This window comes from Lonchura striata, chromosome 2, assembly GCF_050655825.1.
Source record: "Lonchura striata isolate lonStrDom1 chromosome 2, ASM5065582v1, whole genome shotgun sequence".
Taxonomy (NCBI): Eukaryota; Metazoa; Chordata; class Aves; order Passeriformes; family Estrildidae; genus Lonchura; species Lonchura striata.
The window spans coordinates 68838818-68860284 of NC_140704.1; the positions used below are offsets into that span (position 1 = coordinate 68838818).

A 21467-nucleotide genomic window follows, 5' to 3' on the forward strand; every position below is an offset into this window, starting at 1 on the left:
AGTGTGGATCCGATGGCCTGGCACATCAGAGCTACAAAAATATGATGCTTTAGTTGATACTGGTGCACAGTGTACTCTGATACCATCGGGACATGTGGGGGCAGAGCCTGTTTCCATTGCTGGTGTGACAGGGGGATCACAACAATTGACTCTGGTGGAAGCCGAGGTGAGCCTGACTGGGAAGGAGTGGAAGAAACATCCTATAGTGACTGGCCCAGATGCTCCGTGTATCCTAGGCATAGACTTCCTCCGGAATGGATATTACAAAGACCCAAAGGGACTCAGGTGGGCTTTTGGAATAGCCGCTGTAGAGGGAGAAGATATTAGGCAATTGAACGCCTTGCCTGGACTGTCAGAAAACCCCTCTGCAGTAGGACTCCTAAGGGTGGAAGAGCAATGAGTGCCAATTGCGACCTCGACAGTGCACCGCCGGCAGTATCGGACGGATCGAGATGCCGTGATCCCCATCCACAAAATGATTCGGGAGCTGGAGAGCCAAGGGGTGGTCAGCAAAACCCACTCACCCTTCAACAGCCCCATCTGGCCTGTGCGCAAATCTGACAAAGAATGGAGATTGACTGTGGACTATCGTGGCTTAAATGAAGTGACTCCACCGCTGAGCGCTGCTGTGCCGGACATGCTGGAACTCCAGTACGAGCTGGAGTCCAAGGCAGCAAAGTGGTATGCCACCATTGATATTGCTAATGTGTTTTTCTCCATTCCTCTGGCAGCAGAATGCAGGCCTCAGTTTGCTTTCACCTGGAGGGTCGTGCAGTACACCTGGAACCGACTGCCCCAGGGGTGGAAACACAGCCCCACCATCTGCCATGGACTGATCCAGGCTGCACTAGAAAAGGGTGAGGCTCCAGAACACCTGCAATACATTGATGACATCATTGTGTGGGGGAGCACAGCGGCAGAAGTGTTTGAGAAAGGTGAGAGGATCATCCAGATACTACTAGAAGCTGGCTTTGCCATCAAGAAGAGCAAAGTCAAGGGACCTGCCCGAGAGATCCAGTTCCTGGGAGTGAAATGGCAAGATGGACGGCGCCAGATTCCCACTGAGGTCATCAACAAGATCACAGCTATGTCCCCACCAACCAGCAAAAAGGAAACACAAGCTTTCCTGGGTGCCATAGGTTTCTGGAGAATGCACATTCCTGAGTATAGCCAGATTGTGAGCCCTCTTTATCTGGTTACCCGAAAGAAGAATGATTTCTACTGGGGCCTGAGCAGCAACAAGCCTGCACCCAGATCAAGCAGGAGATCGCTCATGCTGTAGCCCTTGGCCCAGTCAGAACGGGACCAGAGGTCAAGAATGTGCTCTACTCTGCAGCCGGGAACCATGGGTTGTCCTGGAGCCTTTGGCAGAAAGTGCCTGGGGAGACTCGAGGCCGACCACTGGGATTCTGGAGCCGAAGTTACAGAGGGTCTGAAGCCAACTACACTCCCACAGAGAAGGAAATCTTGGCTGTCTTTGAAGGAGTTCAAGCCACCTCGGAGGTAATTGGCACAGAAACACAACTCCTCCTGGCACCCCGACTACCGGTGCTGGGGTGGATGTTTAAAGGAAAGGTTCCTACTACCCACCATGCCACTGACGCCACATGGAGCAAATGGATTGCCCTCATCACTCAACGCGCCCGTATTGGAAACCTGGGATCGCCCTGGGATTTTGGAGATAATTACGAACTGGCCAGAAGGTGAAAACTTTGGTCTCACTGATGATGAGGAGCAGGTACAAGTGACAAGGGCTGAAGAGGCTCCACCATACAACCAACTACCAGCAGAAGAGACCTGCTACGCTCTTTTCACTGACGGTTCCTGTCGCATCGTAGGGATGAACCGGAAGTGGAAAGCAGCCGTATGGAGCCCCACACGCCAAGTTGCACAAGCTACCGAAGGAGAAGGTGGATCGAGCCAACTCGCCGAACTCAAGGCCGTTCAGCTGGCTCTGGACATTGCTGAAAGGGAGAAGTGGCCAAAGCTCTACCTTTATACTGATTCATGGATAGTAGCCAATGCTCTGTGGGGCTGGCTGGGAAGGTGGAGGAAGGCCAACTGGCAACGTAGAGGAAAGCCAATCTGGGCTGCTGATATATGGAAAGACATTGCCTCTTGGGTGGAAAAGCTGACGGTGAAAGTCCGTCACGTAGATGCCCATGTCCCCAAAAGTCGGGCTAATGAGGAGCACCGAAACAACGAGCAGGTAGATCAGGCAGCAAAAATAGAGGTGTCAAAGATAGACTTAGATTGGCACCATAAGGGGGAGTTGTTCCTGGCTCGATGGGCTCATGATGCCTCAGGTCATCAGGGCAGAGATGCCACCTACAAGTGGGCACGAGACCGAGGGGTGGATCTAACCATGGACAGTGTTTCCCAGGTTATCCATGACTGTGAGACATGTGCTGCCATCAAACAGGCCAAGAGAGTGAAGTCCCTATGGTATGGTGGGCGGTGGTCCAAGTACAAGTATGGGGAGGCCTGGCAGATTGAGTACATCACACTGCCCCAGACACGCCAAGGCAAGCGCTACGTGCTGACCATGGTGGAAGACACCACTGGATGGCTGGAGACTTTCCCTGTACCTCATGCCACTGCCCGGAACACCATCTTAGGCTTGGAAAAGCAAGTCCTGTGGAGACACGGCACCCCTGAGAGAATTGAGTCTGACAACGGCACCCATTTCAAGAACAGCCTTATCAACACCTGGGCCAGAGAACATGGTATCGAATGGATATATCATATTCCCTATCATGCTCCAGCTGCCGGCAAAGTTGAACGGTGCAACGGACTCCTTAAGACTACCCTGAAGGCATTTGGTGGGGGAACATTTAGAAACTGGGAAATTAACCTGGCAAAAGCAACCTGGATGGTCAACACCCGGGGGTCTGTCAATCGAGCTGGCCCTTCTCAGTCAGAACCCTTACACGCAGTAGATGGAGATAAGGTCCCTGTAGTACATATGAAAGGTATTTTAGGGAAAACTGTTTGGATTAATCCCACCTCAGGCAAAGACCAACCCATTTGTGGGATTGTCTTTGCTCAAGGACCTGGTTACACTTGGTGGGTAATGCAGGAAGATGGGGAGACCCGCTGTGTACCACAGGGAAACTTGGTCTTAAGAGAGAACTGGGTGTAAGATTTCATGGTGTGCAGATGGAAATAGAATAAGGGGTGGATAATGTCCTGGGTTGTAAAATAAGCTTGTATTCTATTTGCCATCTGTTGAAGGCAAACCTGTCGGACATGTTTTGTTATCTCTCTCAGAGACAATGGTTTGCCCTGTAGAGGCAATGGTTTGTTTATACACTATTGACTGACTCACTGCCGGGCTGGTAAATGTAACACCGTGAGGGGTCCCACCCAGAGGGGGAAGCCAAGCACTCTATTATTGTATAAAGGGGTAGCTTTTGGGGAGAGAAGCAGCTCTCTCTCTCTTCGCGGGATTCCCAGGGAAGCAGCTCTCTTCGGCAGCACTCGCAGTGAAGCAGCCGGCGCGCGCTGAGGCGACAGCGGAGGAGCTCGGAGGCAACCCCGGCGCAGAGGAAGACTGGCCCCACTGCCACCTGATCTTCAGAGGAAAACTATACCCTTCTAAAGATCACCACTTCAGCTGCAATTCATCAACCATTGCAAGGGAAGCAATTGTCCCAGCAGAACTGATACTGGCACCTCGACTCCTCAGGTTCTGGACTTTTTCACTGGTTTTGTTTGTACCGATTGCATTTGCCTTTTTAAATTGTTGTCTAGTTTTCTCCTAGTAAAGAATTGTTACTCCCATTCCCATATCTTTGCCTGAGAGCCTTTTAATTTAAAGATCCTGGTAATTCAGAGGGAGGGGGGTTTGCCGTTCTCCAGTGCACAGGAGGCTTTGCCCTCTTTCACAGACTCCTGTCTTGTCGAACTAAGACAATCAGGCATGCATTCCTGCAATAAAACTCCTGGCTGCTGCCACACCATGCTTTTGTTCTTACTGTGGAGTGGTCTTGGAGTGTGCAAACTGGATTCTGTTTGGATGAAACTCAGTTGCAGTATGTGCTCCAGCAGTACACTATGTGTGATCCAACTGTCCACAGTATTCATATCTTTGGGATCAAGGTAGTTTAAATTAAACTAGTTTAAATCAAGTTAGTTTAAATCAAACCCCACAGAAAGACATATAGTGCAGATACAGAATGCTCAGCACCCTTAATTCTACTCTATAGATGCTCTTCTGGCCACAGAAATTGCTACTGAACAGCCAAAGAGCCTGTTACCACCTTTTCTCTGTTTTCACTCTTGTCAGACTGCTCCTCATGCTCAGGAAGTTCAACTGAACTGAGCTATCTGAAAGGTTCCAGCCAAGGTGAATATAGTCTGAGCTAGTCCTTATGAATGTGCACACAGGAGTTGTTGCATGACACATCTGTGATAATCAGAGAGAGCTTAAAACCAGAAGGTGCCAAAATGGAGAGCTGAATTGCCATCAAAAGACCACAAATGTGTGAGGGGTTAAATCTGATGACATTTTTGTGCTTAAACTTTGCAGACTGGGCTGTACAGGCTCACAGAAACCTTAAGATACAGTTCCTGAGAAGAAAATTAGGCCAGAGCACACGTCATGCCTCTGACTGTGGCAGGTAGAGGAGCAAGAATAAAGAATGTACACAGTGGTTGTAGCTTCAGAATATCTGGGACTCTTCCTGACCTAAAAATTGTATCTATGTTATCAGGTTTAACCTATCATGGACCTTTCTTCCATTAATTTGTATAATTTCTTTTTGAACTCATTTATCGTTTTGGCCTTGCAAGCATCCTGGGTAATGTGTTCCACAATTTCATTATCCAGTGTGTAAAAAAGTACTTCCTTTTGCTTTAAGCCTGTTGCCTGATAATTTCATTAGATATCTTTACTTCTTATAATAGAAGAAAGAGGGAATTGTTATTCCTAATTTACCTTTCCTAAGTAATCTTTAATTTTATAGACCTCTACTATAGCTTTTTCCAGCCACCTTTTTTCTGAACAAGAAAATCCTGTGCAATTAAAAAAGACCAAAACCCCAAACACACAACAATCTAACCACTCTGCATCTGCTTAGCATTTTTACTCAAAGTGAGATCTGAAGTAACTACTTTCATGTACTGTACATTGCTTGGTTGCTTCTGGTTGCGCCAGACTAGCAGCTCTGATCCAGGGTTGCTGGAAACGTGCTCCAAGTCTTACCAGAAACATAAGGGTCCAACCCACCACTGATTCTGCAGTCAGCTTTGGCCCCCATGTGGGGGAAGGACATTCAGGCCAGGTGATTGAACTATATCTGGCCTGAAATGATTTCCCTCCAGGAGCAGAGCTCTCAGCAGCAATTGCTTTGATCTGTCAGTCTACCCTTCAGCACCCAATTACCTTCTAACATAGATGTGACCTTATTATTCCTGTATGGAAGTTTTATCTAAACCCCAGTCATCCCAGTTGCCTGATCTGCACTTTGTCTCTCAAGTAATTCCTTTTCATGGTGGTAGGTACAACACAAAACTTTTATACAATTTATACAGTACATGTATTGATGTTTTCTCTCTTTTTTTGCCCTTGGTTTCTTTCCTACTAATTACTAACAGTTTATATGGTGTTTTAGCAGATGATAGGCATTGAAGGGATGTGCTCAGAGCCTTGTCCACATGTCACAACATGTTTTTCCTGAGAGGCTTGTGTTCAGCCAGAACACACTGTGTGTATGTGTGCACACATAGATGCTGTTTTCTTCATGCATGGTACGTCACAACTGTCAAAATCAAATTTACTTTGCCCTTATTTTCCAGGCACTCAATATCAAGAGATATATCTGAACTCTTTGCAGACAAATTGCATTTTTGCTGCCTTGAATTATTTAGTAACATCAACATACTTCATTATTTACTGAGGCTTTCATCCTATTTTGTGAATATAGTTTCACTACACATCACTGTGCGATTCCACTAGACTTCCCTCAGTGAAAACTGGTCATATATTTCTCTGCTTTCTGTCTTTTACCAAGTCACCACCCCTCATGAGAATCTTATCTTTTGATGTAAGGCTTCATAAAAAACCTTTTGGATATGCAAGCAAACTTTATCAATGACATTGTCTTTTTCTATCTGTTCACCCTTTGAAGACCTTCATAAATTTTGATGATGTGAGTTCCTTCCTGAAAAGCTTTGTTGGCCATACCATTATAACGAATTTATCTATATGTAAATGGATTACTTTCTTACTCACAGTTGGTGTGGAACTCAGACAATTTGCCTGTAGTTTTCTGGACAAGCTCCCCTGCAGAGCCTTTTTTCAATAGTGGCAACACTTCTGTACCTTTTTGTACCCTTTTTGTACCTCTGATATGAAGACCAGTTTTGTATGTTTGACTTTCTTCAGGAGTTTGGGTATCAGCACATGAATATAAGAATTTACTATTAATTTTGATTATGTATTTTAAATCCTCTTCTACTGACATTTTGATATTAAACAGTTGCTCAGACTCATTCCTTCAGTTTTCATGTGGAAATTCCTTACGCTTTCCTGTAATGAAATGTGATATAGAAATTATTTGGGTTCTTGGGATTCTGGCTGAAGGCCCCTAGGTTCTGATTTGCAAAAGTGCCTTAGATTTTTATGAATAAAAAAGCCTTATGTCCCCAGTAAAGTGTTATGGATCATCAAGAGTTAAAGAAGTTGCAGAGGAAAGAGCCCTGTTAGTTAAATTGTTTATTCTCCTTGTCTGCCCTGAGATCACTTTGGGGACTATACCAGATAAAGTTATCTGTGGAAACTGGGCATTCTCTTATCTCTCCTACGCCCATCAGTGAAATACCAAGATATCTAGGAGACATTTAAAAGTAGAGATAAGTTAATATTTTTTCTGCCTTTTACTTCTTTTGCCATTTCCTTTATAGAAATCTTGTTGGAACTTTTCTTATTGAGAGTATTTGTGAATAATTTTTTAAAATTCAGTATCTATACACCCAGTCAAGAAGGATTAATTGACTTTCCTGGTTCCTTTGCATAAGACCGGGCTATCTACTCCCAGGACTCTCAAGATTTTCATTTTCAACTTCCTTCAACGATTCTGGGCTGCGACTTCTCATGTTGTAGATCTTTAATCATGAATTACCAGCCAGCTGGAACAGCAGGAGAAGGAAACTTCATACATACCCTGTGCTCCAGTTAGTCACTGTGAGAAGTGCACAGGAGCTCTGCTGTTTCCGTCTAATGCTGGCAGAGAAATTACCAGCATCTTATCACCCCAGCAAGTTTTAAGGTAAGCTTAGCAGCTAAGTGTTGATACTGGAATATTTGTCATCAGCACTCAGGGGAACCATTCACACCTCGGATTTGTATAAACTTTACATCTTAATGTGAAAAAACATATGCATCCAACACATGTAAAGCTGCATTTGAATTCAAATGAGATTAAGAAGTGGCTCCCTCACAGTCTTGCTTTTAGAAGTCTGTACCAATGCCTCACTGATGATTTTTTTTTTTTTGGTCCCTAGTGATACTGAATGCCATTTACTGTGAACTGCTGAACCTGCAATGACAAAAGCAAGAACAAACCTTGGCTGCAGTGGTAGGGGCCAATTTTGGCTACTGTGAATAGCTATTCCCATACATTTTTGCCATCATTGTTCCTTAGGGCTAAGTCAACAAACGGCCCTTTGTGGTACTGATATGAATCAATTGAGACACATGTAAGTGGGAGATGACAATAACTGGAGAACCTTGATGACTAAGGAGCTGATAGTTCAGGGACTCCCAAATAACAACCCAGCCATCTGGCCATCCATTCAGTTGCTTGCTGTGAACGCTCTGCATTTAAAAATTGTGTTACCAACTTTACAATAAAGATACAACCACTTGAGCATCAGCTTGCAGAGCAGACAGGACTAAGAGATCCATTATTTAAATATAATAATATATTTCAGTCAGAGTTAGGAGTAGGAGGGGGAAAAGCCAGGAACTCGCCCTTACTACTCAACCTCCCCAGCATCAAGAAATGAACAGAGATACAACTGGAATAGTTAATTTCAGTGCTTCATGTTGCTGAAATAAAGTCAAATTGGTGGTGGTATGTCCTTTCCATCTGTTCCCCACAACCTTTTCCCCCTTCGAGAAGAACTTCAGAAAGTGCTGTTTTACTGTTCATACAAAATGCAGACAAGATGAAAGGCACTGCAAAAGCCTATACCTTAAAAAAAAATTGACTACTGAATGTTGTTTGCTTAGGTGATGAAATAGAAACAAATTGATGGGAATAAAATAACTTCTGGAAGTAGTTAGATCAACAAAGGTCTCTCTTGGTCTAAAGAACAGCCATATATGGTTTTGTGCTAAAATGGATGCTTTCTTCCTCAGTAAGCTAATAGAGCAATTTAAGACAGCTTTTTTCTCTTGATAAGTTGAACAGTTGACATGCAATTGCCAGAAAAAATAAATTCCTCCTAGCACCATTCTTACAAGAAAAAACTTTATTTACTGTGTAGAAAATTCACTGGACATTTGGTGAAGCTGATGTAAGAAAGCATTCCCTTCTGCTGTTGTGAATCCATGATCTGCTCAATGCAGATAATCCAAATTCCCTTCTTTCTGGCATTTAGCTTTACTAATGCTTTAGATCTTCCTGGGTACACACTGTAAATGTTGTCAGATGGAAGCAGCCCACCAAAATAACTTTTCTTGCTATTCAGGGAGTGAGGTACAGGTTCATTAGCCATAGCAGAGTACTTGTAATGAAAGAATAACTAATATACAAATATTGTAGGACTTGGCAAGTTTCAGGGAACTGTGTGAGAGCATGCTGTGTGGAAAAACTGGGAGGTGGGAGACATGTTCATGTGATTTCAGTGATCCAGAATATATCATTACACACAGAAATATATAGATGTATATGCACATGCCTGCCATCAAATGTCATTTATAACAGCCAAACAAAACCTTAGACATGAATGTGCCCTTCTTGTTCTTGAGGAAAAAAACCACAATTTTTTTTAGTCTCATAAATTATTTGCATGCTTTATGATTACAACAGATATACATTTACTGTGTATGTATTATGCTCCAATGGAAAAGACAGGTCACACATCAAGACTGAAAGTAAATCTCACTTCTAATTTCATCCTCATGATCTATCAGTCAGCAGTAATTGCCAGTTATGAGACTGAGGTACACAGTTTCAAATTTGAAAAATCCACAGGAGCTCTAAGGATGGCTGTATTTTGAGCCTTGTAGTTGTGACTGCTCCCTCACATCTTGTTGAACCTTGAGGATGTTCCTTATCGGTCTTTCCCGAAAGATGAGGGCCCCATTTTTGGTGGTATGCTGGCCAATTCTGTGACAAGAAATCAATAAATCTGGTTCTCTTCCCTACTCTCCAGGTGAGATCTCTGCTGTTCTTTTTCCTTTGGAAACCTGTTTCTCATTCAGAGAAAAGTGAAAGGAGAGAGTGGGTGAACAGACACAGGGAAGTGCAGAGGCTTCACAGACATATTTTTTTCTTTTCTCAGCAAGGTATCATCTGTTCCTCAAAGTACTTTATTTTCTCTTCAGCTTGCTTGGAAACATGGTCCAGACAAGGATCAGATGGTTTTTGTCAGCTCCAGGATGGATTATTGAGTTGTGTCATATCTGAAGCTGAATGTGAACATAACATGCAAGTTTTGGCTGTTATAGAAGTTGGCTGTGCACTTGCTAAGAGTTCAAACTTGTGCCTTACTGATTCCCAGAGAGCTTCCAGAAGAACAAAAGGTTCAAGCTTTTGCTACATAGGACACACCACCTTATTTTAGGAGCTCTCCTTCTCCTGGTCAACAGATTTCAAAGCGAAAGGTCAGGTGTGAGAGGCCTGGGAGTCCCTCTCCAGAGAGATCAAGAGAATCATGAATCTGCCTTGCTGCATGAAGCGCTGAAAAAACAGGAGTTATATCTGAGGAATATTTGAGGAGCATATTTATTTCATGCCTGCAGATCAGAAAGTCCTTTTATTCCCATTAATTCTTCAACCCCAAACACAATTTTGACTTTCTACATGCCAAGGTGCTAGGCACCACAAAGAATATTGCTGTTGTGATTTTATGCTGATGTTGGTCTGTTGATGATGGGCAGCAGATATACAACTCTTCTTAATATCGAACATTGATACTAAGCCTCCATATGTAATCTTCTTGTGCTTAAGTTTGGCCTCCTGTGGAAACAGGCATTGTAGAGGTTCAGAACAAGGATAGGGAATTGATATGCTGAAGGATGGGAAACCCTTTTAGTCCTTGTTTCAAAGCTTAAAGGAAAGACACAGAGGATAAAAGAGAGTCTTCAGAGTCTATGTTCTGGCCTAAGGCAATGGAACAACCTTATAATAGGCTCTTTTTTTTTTTTGTTTTTCTTTTTTTTCAGGCACCCTAGTAACATAAATTACTTCTGTTCTGTCACAAGAACACACTGGGGATGTGTCCTGTAGGATACCACAATCTCAAGGCATGACTCCAAACGGCAATGGAAAACCACACAGTGCCTCACAGAGTTATTAATTCAGCTTGTGTCACACCCAGAAATAGCCAGATATAGAAAGTGCCATGGCAAATTACAGCCATGAGGAGCTTTGGCAAAAATGCTGCTTGACAACTGAGCTCTTTGTCACAACAATTTCCCTAAAACTACCCATCGAAGATGAACAGACTTGCTTTTTTTCACATTACTATCAGGAGGATACCTACTAATCTCAGTGGCTGAGTGCTTCTTGGTCTTGTGAATCAGTAGTAGCTATTGAGGGCTGGGACATACAGCCAACAGAGTCAAACTACTGTGGTTTACTCAGTATTTTACCAGGTGTAACAGACTGTTATGTGACCTGTTTAAATAGTGGTGCAAATGCACTCTTCTGATTGAGACACACATAGGAAAGGCTTTAGAGCAACCCTTGATGGGCCCATGTTGTCATGATGATAACTCCAGCAACCAGCTTCTCTTTCTGACTGTCATGAGCAAAATTTTGGATGTCTGCTTCTCTTCCAGCACTCACTTTTCTTTCACAGATGCACAATGCCCTTGAAACAAGCAGTATGTGGAGGTTTGTGTGGGCGGGGGTGGGGAAGCATTTGGGATGAGTGGGACACCTTCATGGAGTACTGTATGTTAAACAACAGACTGAGAGAGGGAGTGATGAGTCTCTCAAGGAAGCATAAACACTATGTACTCATTAGAAGACTCATTATAAATAAAGTACAGGGAAGGTGCTCTGAGACAAAGCTTTTTCATTGGTATTTATTAGGACAAAGAGCTCCTTTAATAGGGCAACTGAAAAGCACTCTGCTGCAATCATTAATAGGCATTACCACTTTTACTGACTTTTTGGGAACAGTTTTGCCCTTCTCACTTCATCTGCATTAAAGGGACAGGCTCTTTATTCCATATTTATCCTGAAAAATACAAACCAGGCCAAGACTAGGGGGGAAGGAGTGAGAACCCCAAGAACTTTTACATGTCAGCCCAGTGGCAAAGTTTGGCTGATGGAGTGATACACAGCAGGCTGCTGATAGACTTGCATAGGCTCTTCTGCCTGGATTTCCTCTATTTTGGGAGCTCCAACTGGGTACCTCAACCCACCAGAGGAAAAATATAGCAAAAAAGAGGAGTAGGAGAGAAAGAGAGGATCTCACTCTCTCAAGTTTCACTATATATTTTATCACTTCTACCAGACTGGAACAGAGTTGTCTGCTTTAACTAAGCACTGTGCTTCTAGCTTCCAAACCTCAAGGATGGTTGTAATTTGGCACCTGAAAATGGTAGCCATGTTCTCTGTAAGGTTAAGATACCCTTTTGAAGCTGTAGAACCGATCAACCTGCTGGAATACAGCTGTGGTGAGTGTGATGGTTTGTTGTTTATACTTTTTAGGCTTTTTTTTTTCTTCTCCATAGTGGAATTTTAAGGTCTGAAAACACTTTTTTCTGAGATTTCTTTCTTGCTTCTTGTTGGATTTTACCAGGCTGAGCCTGATAAATGTGCATGGAAGGCTGAGCACTGCAAAGAATTTGCAATTTTTGCATTATGTGATCTTGAGCCAACACATGTGATGAGCATGTGGAAAGGGAGATATTAAAAACAATTGTAAAGAGAAGGGAACTTTGTTATTTTCCTTTAAAAAACATACACCCATGACTTTGAATTGGCTGGTTCTCCTATCTGCACAGCCACATGCACATAGCAGTCCTGCTTTTCAGAAAGAAATGAATCAGCTGACATTTTTTTGCTGAAGGCCAGTGCCTGCAATTGCAAATGTCTCATCCCATAGAGAGCGTTGCCCCTGCAGGACTGCAGTCACCCCAGCAAGGTACAGTTGAGAACTAGACCCAAGGTGAATTGCAGACATTGCTCCTGGGCCAGAGATAACCTGGCTAATACTCGCTTAAGGCTGTCCCAAAACTCAGGAAGGAGTGGACACGTGACAGCCTCTGTCCAGAGATGTCTGTGTCAGGCACTGCCTGACCACTGGCAGACAAGAACTGTGAATGTGAACCTCTGTGCACCACAGCTTTTGGTCCTTGTTATTTCCCAACTTCTCCCAAGGCAAAGCACACCAGCTACCAATCAAACCCTTGAGAAAACTTTCTCTGCAGTTGACCCTCTTGATTCTCTAGGTTTCTATTTCCTCCTTGCTTACTTCCTCCTTCCCTCCTCTAGTTCTGCTTGTTCACAGCCCCAGATGTATGGCAGTGCTGAGTGTGATCAATAGTTCATCCTGCTCAGCACCTTGCTTCTGACAAGGGCCAGAACTGAAGCCTTTAAGAACATGAAAAAATGTGGACAGAAGTAACATCTTTGACTTTTCATGTAGCATTAGGTTTACTCTGGTGTTAATTTTCTCTATGGAGAAGCTTACTTAGAATGATGAAAGTAATCTAGATTAATTGTCAGGTCCATTATTTCTCATTCTTACTGCACAAAATAAGCATGTCTTTCTAGTTTGTTTGTACTGTATATTTACTTAGGCAAAGTATTAACCACTCTGCTTCCTACATAACTATCCTCAGCTGTCTATAGTGAAGGTTAATGAGAGAACTGTCAAAATAAGTATTGAGTTGTGAGTTTTGCCTTTGTGACAAACCTGCAGCCTTTTGGTCAAAGGTTTTTCTTTTAAATTCATGAACGTAGAGTGCATAACACTAATAGCTTAGTTCATTTGATATCAGGGTTATATGAATTTAGATTAGACAGACAAAAATCAATGCAAGGTGTCATCAGTGTCAGCCAATGTTGAACTGAACTGAGAGTGAACACACTGTGCTTTGCATCAGTTTAATCACTGGCTTAAAAAGGAACTAAGATTGAACTGCTGTGACCCCCTTGTAAAGAAAGGACTTTGCTTTACCCCTGTGTGCTATAGCTGAAACAACAGGACCGACAATGAGTATCTCTTAGCTTTCTCCTTCTGCATGCATTTCTTTCAAGATCTTTCTATTTATAGGGTAGAGATCCCAGGATGTTTTAAGAAGGGCACATGCAGGTGGTGCAACACAGCCCAGTGTAGCAGCACTTGCTTCAAGCAAAGTAACTTGGGGACTGTATGATGTGATGCCTGCCTCCTGCAGGGATATGTCCAACCTAAGGAAGCCAGGCTATACCAGACTTAAAAGGCACAGCTAGGTAGGACTGTGGGCTGTGTGGCATCCTACAGGTACATGGCATGAGGAAATGTGGATGAGCATTTAACCCCATTCCTGCTCACCTCCCATTTTCTGCTGCTGGGGTATGGGGAGGAACTGAAGGATACTTGCTGCCATTCCCTCTAGCACAGGCTGAACTCAAAGCCTTCTGGAGCAAGTGGAAAATCCCCTCAGAGCTTCTTTCCTAACTGAGACAGATTTCTGGAGGAGATCTCTTTCTCTTCTGGATGCTATAGAGGGGGATTAGTATTTAGTTGTTTTAAAAAATGTCTTTGAGTTTTAATTTAAAAAACAAAACTAAAATGCAAAATGCAAGAGAAGTTTGCCTCTCTCCTCAAAAGGTCCCCAAAAACTTTCAGCCATGGAAGAACTGGGGGAATTTGAACTGTGCCTAATGTCCCAGTTGCCTACAACACTGTTACAATCAATACCACCTTCCCCCTAAACAAACCAAGTGGAAAAAATCCCCACAAAATCCAACCAACCTTCCTTGTGTTGGGAATTTAACTCCCTCAGAAATGAATCTGGACAACTTCCCAGATAATGTATCTATCTCTCTAATTCCTATCTCAAGGATGAAGTTGATCATAGAAGAATTGTAGAGAACTGGTGAGTTATTCTCAGTGTTTATCAGGGTAGCACCTGGAGGTGATCTGATCTTCCTGCCTCCTCAAAAAAATAAATCTGTCTTCCCTTGGCTAACTCACAAATCTGCACTCAAACCCTTCTGTGCCAAACATGTGCAGGTGTACAGTATGTGTGTTACTACTGAGCCATCTGCAGCCTCCCCTGCATGGCAGTTGTTGTACTTTGTAGTTCCTTTCCCAACCAAATGGAAGTCCACAGAACAGTTTCAATAGCACAAATTAAGAAGCTAATACTGTCTCAGAGTGAGATCAGCTTTGCCTGAGCTCACGTTGCAGGAACAGATTTTTCTCTCATCCTGCTTGTCTCACTAAAGAAAATGTATGACAGGCAAAGGAAGTGACAATGTACGATCCACCTTTATCACCCACACAGGGTATTTGCTGTACAGGCAGTCCCAGTGCAGGGAAACAAATGGTAAGATTATTTTTTACCTGAGGGTGTTTGGTCAGCTGGTCAAAGCATCATTATCTAACAGCACTGAGGATTTGTGTCCACCCCCCCAGATCTGGTCCCTCAGCAGAACCGCGCCTCATCTCAAGATCACACTGAGCATCCACCATCAGCTGCATGAGGCATTACTGCTTACCACCCTCTGCCAAAACACACCGGCTTCTCCCCTATCCCTTAGCCCCCTCACACTGTCACATGCACTGCATTACTCTGAGCAAGCAATGCAGCCCCTGTGTTTGTAAGGGAAGGAAGGCTGTAAGGTGCCCATGAAACCAGAAACATCACCCCGTCCGATTCTAGTTCCAGTTGGTACCACAGAAAACATCAACATGCCCTACTGTTTTCTGCAAACCTCAAGGACCTGCCAGCCAACACGCTGAGCTGGTGAAATTGATGACTGACTAGATGAACAAAAGTGCACTTTGGGGACCTCCCCATAGTCTGTCATTCACTAATGTTGTCCTCCCCTTGACTTCTGTGGGCTTCCTGGGGAGCCAGCTGTTCCCCACACGTAGGTCGGCAGCTATGTGCTGTTTGTGAGCATAGGCACAGCTGGGAGTGGTGAACCAGAAACAGGTGAAAAACTTGTCCTAGTGCCAGCAGGAGGTACTGTGGATGACATGTAATCTGGAGGCTTTCTGAAGCATCTAGGCACTTCTGCCTTATGTAGCTTTGGCCCCCCAAAGCTATGCCCAGCAGACCACAAATAACACATACTTAAAAAAAAAAAAAACAACAAAAAAAAACCCCAGAAACACGGATAAACCTTTAGCCCTATGGAACCCTGCTTTTTTAGAAATGTCTTCCCAAGAAAAAGCAAGCAGAACTTATAGTTCTATTTATGGTTCTTTCTGTGCCTCTAGCAGCGCTAAGACAACCTCACTGCAGAAGCACACTATGCCTGTGCACACGCCTGTCCATGCCCACAAAGAGAAGTGGAAATACTCATTATATGAACACACCAGTGTCTGACTGCTACAAAAGAATTGTTAGCTGAACATAGTGCATTTCTGCTCCTCATCATTTCAAGGGCATTTTTAAAAATTTGCCTATTTTCCATGCCCCTGTATGGATCTGTATTTTAGAAGAAGATAAAAAAGAGTTGGTTAGATTATATAATTTGATGACAAGAAGTCTGGGGTGTGGAACACTGTGTATCAGTGAGAGAAACATGTCAGATCAGATTTTTCTGGACTAAAGTAAAAATGTTTACTATTTTAAAGTGAGCTGCACAGGAAAGGTGTGCTTTCCCAAAAAGTCAAAAACTTACACCTCAAAAGTTACTGAGATCTTCCTTTATGTGTGTTGCATAAATAATCTGGAGAGCATAATATTGAATGTAAGGAGTCAAGATGTTTACATAAAGTTGATTTGCATTGGAGCATGTACTGCACTGGTAGAAATACTGCCTGTGTTTGCTGAAACAATAGAGGGATTTTCAGCCAGTGCCTCTGCTGAGTTTGAAGGATTTAGGCCTTTGCTTAACCCAGTACCTACAGAGTGTCTGCATCTCCTATAAAGTCACTCCTAGAATGTCTCCAATTCTAAGAAACCTCTTAAAGAAAATCTTTTTGGTTCTGGCTTGTATTCTTTTTGGTTTTTGTTTTCCTCCCACACTTCCCCTCATAAGCTTCCTTTTGCATGTTAGTGCCAAAACTGAACAAGAAAAGGGAGAAAAAGTGGTCCAAAACTGGCATTTAATTATTTCAGAATTTTTTTGTAAATGCATTTTATAAGTTTTGGTGTGTGTTCCTTCTGCTATAAAGATTTACTAATCCCTCTGGAATGAAAATTATTCGAAAAATGTCAGTTCAAAGTTATTCTGAGAAGTAATTAGCAACCTTAGCCAGCTCTTAGAAATATCTGTTTAGGACAACTCCTTCTGCACAGAACTTTCTAGTGACTTATTGTGTCTGCAGTTCTGACCTTGGACAGATACTCTGTTCACCGGTGGTCTCTACAGTCAAGCAATCATTAATCTAGTGTAAACATTATTATTTTTGTAAAATATTATCTCCCCTCAAAAAAATGTTATGATTCTGTGATTTGCAAACACCTAAACTTAGTTCAAATCACCACAACATTGTTTATGGCTTAATTACAGAGTTGTTTCCCTGCAACAATCAGGTGTTATTCCCACAGAACTTCCTGGCTGTCCTTGGCTCTGCCTTGAAAGAAAACACACCCTCCATGAGGCAGAGATGCAAGAGTAAACATTTGGCAGGGATACATTCTTTTTTGGCCTGCTCCCTCTGTGCAGTCAAGGATTTTATTTTATCAAAGGTATTGTATTCCTTCCAATGAACCTGAACACTCTGCTGTCTTACTGACATCAATCTGGCAGTTTCTGTGTGAATGATATCTGTGTCATTCCCACCTAGAGGAACTGTCCGTAAAAGTGATCAGTGACATCAGCTCCAAACAGACTGAACACAAAGGCTTGTCTCACTTATAAGGCATTTTCCAACAGGACAGTTATCAAAGTGCCTATCTCCCAGCGTCTAGCATGCACTTTGTTTTCATTTTTAAGTGAACTCTAGTCAAAGCATTGACATGCATGCATACTGTATACAAAACTGCCTATGAAAAGGACCCTTTGCTTCCAGCCTCCCCAGGTTTCATGGAAGGTGATCTCAGTTGCACGTACAGAGGAAACCAGTCTGGGATCAAACAATTTCATCCTTACCCCAGAAATTTCTGCTTTTTTAAATGCTGAGTGTAGAAATGGCCTTTTTTTTTTTATTTTTTTTTTTCCAGGGCTGCCCTGTAGTATTGTGCAAAAGGCAGGAATTCACAGCTTAGCTACATTTGGGAAGCCAAAGCATTACTTTAATAGAAGAAGTGATCAAATTAGCTGAAGAAACCTAACTATGACAGATGCCATCTCGACTGAGCCGTTTACAATTTACTACCACAGAAGGAGTGCAGAAGAAGGTGAATACTGACAAAAGAGCATTCTTTTCCAAGCTAACTGCTTTTGAGATGAATGTCAGCTCCTTACTTTATAATGAGACATATCTATAAATCCTTTATGCAAGAGGTTAATAGGAGCTGGCAGTCTCTTGACTCGTGCAGTTCGTTCAGTGCTACAAGGGAAGAACCATGGCTGGCACATGGTCAGAAATGAGCCTAAGTGCCAGGAGTGAAAACTGGTATCCCCCACAGTGATTAGATGGCACATTTGATATATGCCAGAGTAGGACAACTGACAGATAGCTGTATGGAGGTGGCAAGCCCTTATATATAGTAACTACTTCAGCTCCTTAGAACTGAGCTATACCAATAGCTGCATATGTTTTTTAAGAAGCCCTAAAAACCTACAGCCAACCACTGTAATGAATTCAGGGGGTAGTTTAATGGAAATCTCAAGAAGGAATGTAATTAGATGAAGTCAATTAGGCTGCTTGGGGATTTCTAGCTGCTGTTGTTGCTATCTGGGAACCCTAATAGGACGATTAGGATTAACTGAAATCAGCCTGATTGATTAGGGCATATAAACCTACATATGCCAAATTCCAGGGGGATGGTGTGCTTGAGCTTGAATCCATCTGGAGCTATGAGTCAGGAGCATGAGTTTACTTTGCTGGCCTTGGAGAAAGCGACAGATCAAGACTGCATACACACAACAAGCAAAGCCAGGCAGTGACACAAAAAGGCTGCTAGGGAAAGGACTGATTTTATCTGCTATGGCGCTGTATGGCTGTATGTGAAGGCCATCTAGTCTATCCTGAGGAAGTCAGACTAATACAAAGCAAATCTTTTCCTCTAAAAAAATATGTGTGTATAACAAAATAAACCTGTGTATCCTTTGTACAGCTTTTAAGGCTCAAGATCTTACTCAGTATGGCTGTGAAATTCCCAGGAAGTCAGAATTACATTATTACTGCAGTTCTGTTAATTTCAGAGCCAAATTTGCAAACATGAATTCTAAAGTGCAAGAAAAAACTGTCAGTGAGTAAATCCTGATGCTTCTGTGTCATGGGTTGAGCACACAAATGCTTATTTGCATACATTTAAAATCCAATCTATGCTGTGCAGGGAAACCCCACCTGCAACCTTCTTAGAGGACAGCTGAGTTATCTTGGCTGTATTTGTTGTAGAGAAAGATCCTCATGGCCATTAAAGAGTTTCAGGAATAAAGGAGGGGGAAAGAGGGGAGTTGAGGGGGGAGAGCAGACAAGAGGAGAGGGGACAGACCAGATCTCTGTTATTCAAAAATGCTGCTCTAAAGCAAGGCAAAACAGTGCAGGCAGGAGCCTAAGGGATCTGATCCCAGTCATTACCACTCATGCGAGGGAGAGGATATGTCAAGGGTAGGGAACGTCTTGGGGGACCTGCAATATGGTAACTCACTTTCAGCTAAGTGGAGAACAACAGCTTTAGCTGTACAGTTTAATAACAGGCTAGGCCACTTTGTGCACCGGCAGGGCTGTTAATGCACAGTAGTCTGCCTTTCATTGTTAGGAGAGGAACCCCGCAGCTCCCATTTGACAGCCAGGAGTAAAATTATTTTGCCGCTAACATTTCTCTTTGGCATGAGGCAGTGGGGTTGCGCATTGCACTCATCCTGCCTACAGCTCCCTGCACCTGCAGCTCCCTCCTCACAACACAGGAAGGTTCCCATGGGCTTGGAAGCAAGGGATTTTTGCTCTCCTCCTGTGGCTCTCATGCTATTCAGCTCTATTTGGGTGGCATACCCGCCTGTGTACCATGGCTGCCAGCTGTGGAGTGCTGTGCAGCATCCTGGAGTGCCTCCAATGGTATTTTGAACAATTAGTAACCAGCCCGGCATGATCATATCCTAATGAATTACTGAACTGCTTTCTTCTGGTTGAATACTGGGCTAAATGCTGAAAGAAAGTGGACACCTGTAGATTGTATTGGCCAAGACCTGTCAGTGAGAATTTGCCTGAGTTAGGACCACAGGACTTGCCCAAATCTTCCCAAATATGTCCCGTATTGACCTTAATATTGTTAATTTCTCTTACTGCTTTAGGAAGCATGCTTCATACAAGCATCCCACAGCAAATCAAAGAAAAGAGGCCCCTATCATAACACCAAATGCCACAATCACTAAACGCCACTCTCCTTAGTTACCTGTTGACCTGTGAAAATATTTGCCTTCCATTAACTGGGCTTTATTAGGAAATGACAGGGAGAAGAGGATTTTTTCCAGTACCACCACGTTGCCCATATTATTAATAATCCAGCTCACATATTCACAAATCCAATGTAAATCTTCCAAGAGAAAAGTCATTAGAAAAAAACAGATTACTCAGAGAAAAAATATCTGAACTTATCCAATATTTTTTGTATCTCTTGCTCTATTTTTCAACCTCTTATCAATACCTTAATTTGAAATATTATAAAAATGCTCCTGGAGACTCTTGAATTAATTTTATTCAAAAGTACTTCTTCACTTAAAAATATTTTATAATATTTCACATAAAAACCTTAACATAAAATTTGGTGAAAATTTAAAAATAAATCTACTTTGAATGCTGCTCAGTAGAATTATTTTGCTATCATCCCCCAACAAGTGGGATATCTTTTTCCTTTTCATAAATGTTTTGATATCTATGGGTCTGACTTGGCAGTAGGTGCAATCATAAAGGTAATTCTTTTAGTGAAACAGATCACCTCTGACAGGAGATACTAATATGTTTTGTCTTCTACAGCAAACCAGTTATAACTGACTGGGGCATCTGCTAAGAGAGATCTTCTTTGTGCTGCCTTTTTGGTGTGCTGTAATACTTTTCATAATCTATTTTTTAAAAAAAATTTATTGTACCTGGTTTCCTGGAAGATTGAATCCGTATCAGAAACAGTTTGACTCTTAATTTTTCATTCTAGTTTAAAAAAACTAAAATCACCATATTTCATGTAGTTAATGTCATTTTTGTTCACAGTGAATCCCAGTATCTGAAAATCCTGGATAAGGAAGAGAGACTGCAGCCAGCACTTGCTTCTGTTGCTAGACCATTTCACAGCTTCTTTCATATGCTGTAAGTTTTCACAAGATTTGATAGAAAGTCTGTGAGACTTAGGGGGAAAAATACAGGATTGTTTTTAACATGGTGGCATTTGACCAAACAGGAAGAAGGAGGAGGGGGAATGTGAAAGTCAAAAGTGTAATAGAGGCTGGAAATTCTTGAACAGATGTAGCAGGTGTAAACATGTTTCCTTATTTTGGTTCCTGAATTTAACATCCTCCTACAAGACTTCAGTGTGCTCAGAAAAAAGGTTATATGTGCAGATGGTAAACTGCTAAAATGCCCAGAAGGTTCAAACTCATCTGTGCTTGTGAAGACAGGGAGAATTTCCCATCGTCTGACTCACAGGTGTTTGGAGCACTCCGAGTCAAAGGCAGGTTCGGCAGTGCCGAAGCACAGCAGTGCTTTGCTTAACCAAATGCCTTTGGTTGTGTGCTGGAAACATGCAGGCTCTTTCTCTTGTGATGTCCAAGTGGCTAAGAGCATTAGGAAAGCTCTCTGGAGCAAGGAGGGGAGAGACTTTTGGCATGTGGTCCACACAGTCATTACAAATTGAGGCTCTAGGCTGTTGCTGTCCCTGGGCTGCTGCTCTCTCTTCCTGACACATTGCACTGCCTCGGGTCACTGCCTCGCTGCTTGCCTGCCCATTGTAGTTTTGATCATACATTCCCTTTTGGCACAGGACGATTATTTTCTGCATTCTGCTAGGTCCT

General features: G+C 42.8%; 1 protein-coding gene across 4 annotated transcripts in view; it reads left to right on the forward strand.

Moving 5' to 3' along the window:
• LOC146768291 (uncharacterized) overlaps window positions 1-21467 on the forward strand; it is a 180917-nt gene that overhangs the window by 146064 nt on the left and 13386 nt on the right. For 2 of the 4 annotated variants that reach the window (XR_014952727.1, XR_014952726.1), the window contains one exon: window positions 20671-20766. Coding sequence is in view for 2 of the 4 variants with exons in the window: in XM_085571520.1 (XP_085427646.1) it covers window positions 1592-3142 (1551 nt within the window). In the remaining 2 variants the exon portion in view is untranslated. Of the gene's footprint in view, window positions 1-1574; window positions 20767-21467 lie in introns of those variants that run through there. The other 2 variants (XM_085571520.1, XM_085571519.1) reach the window with 1 other exon arrangement.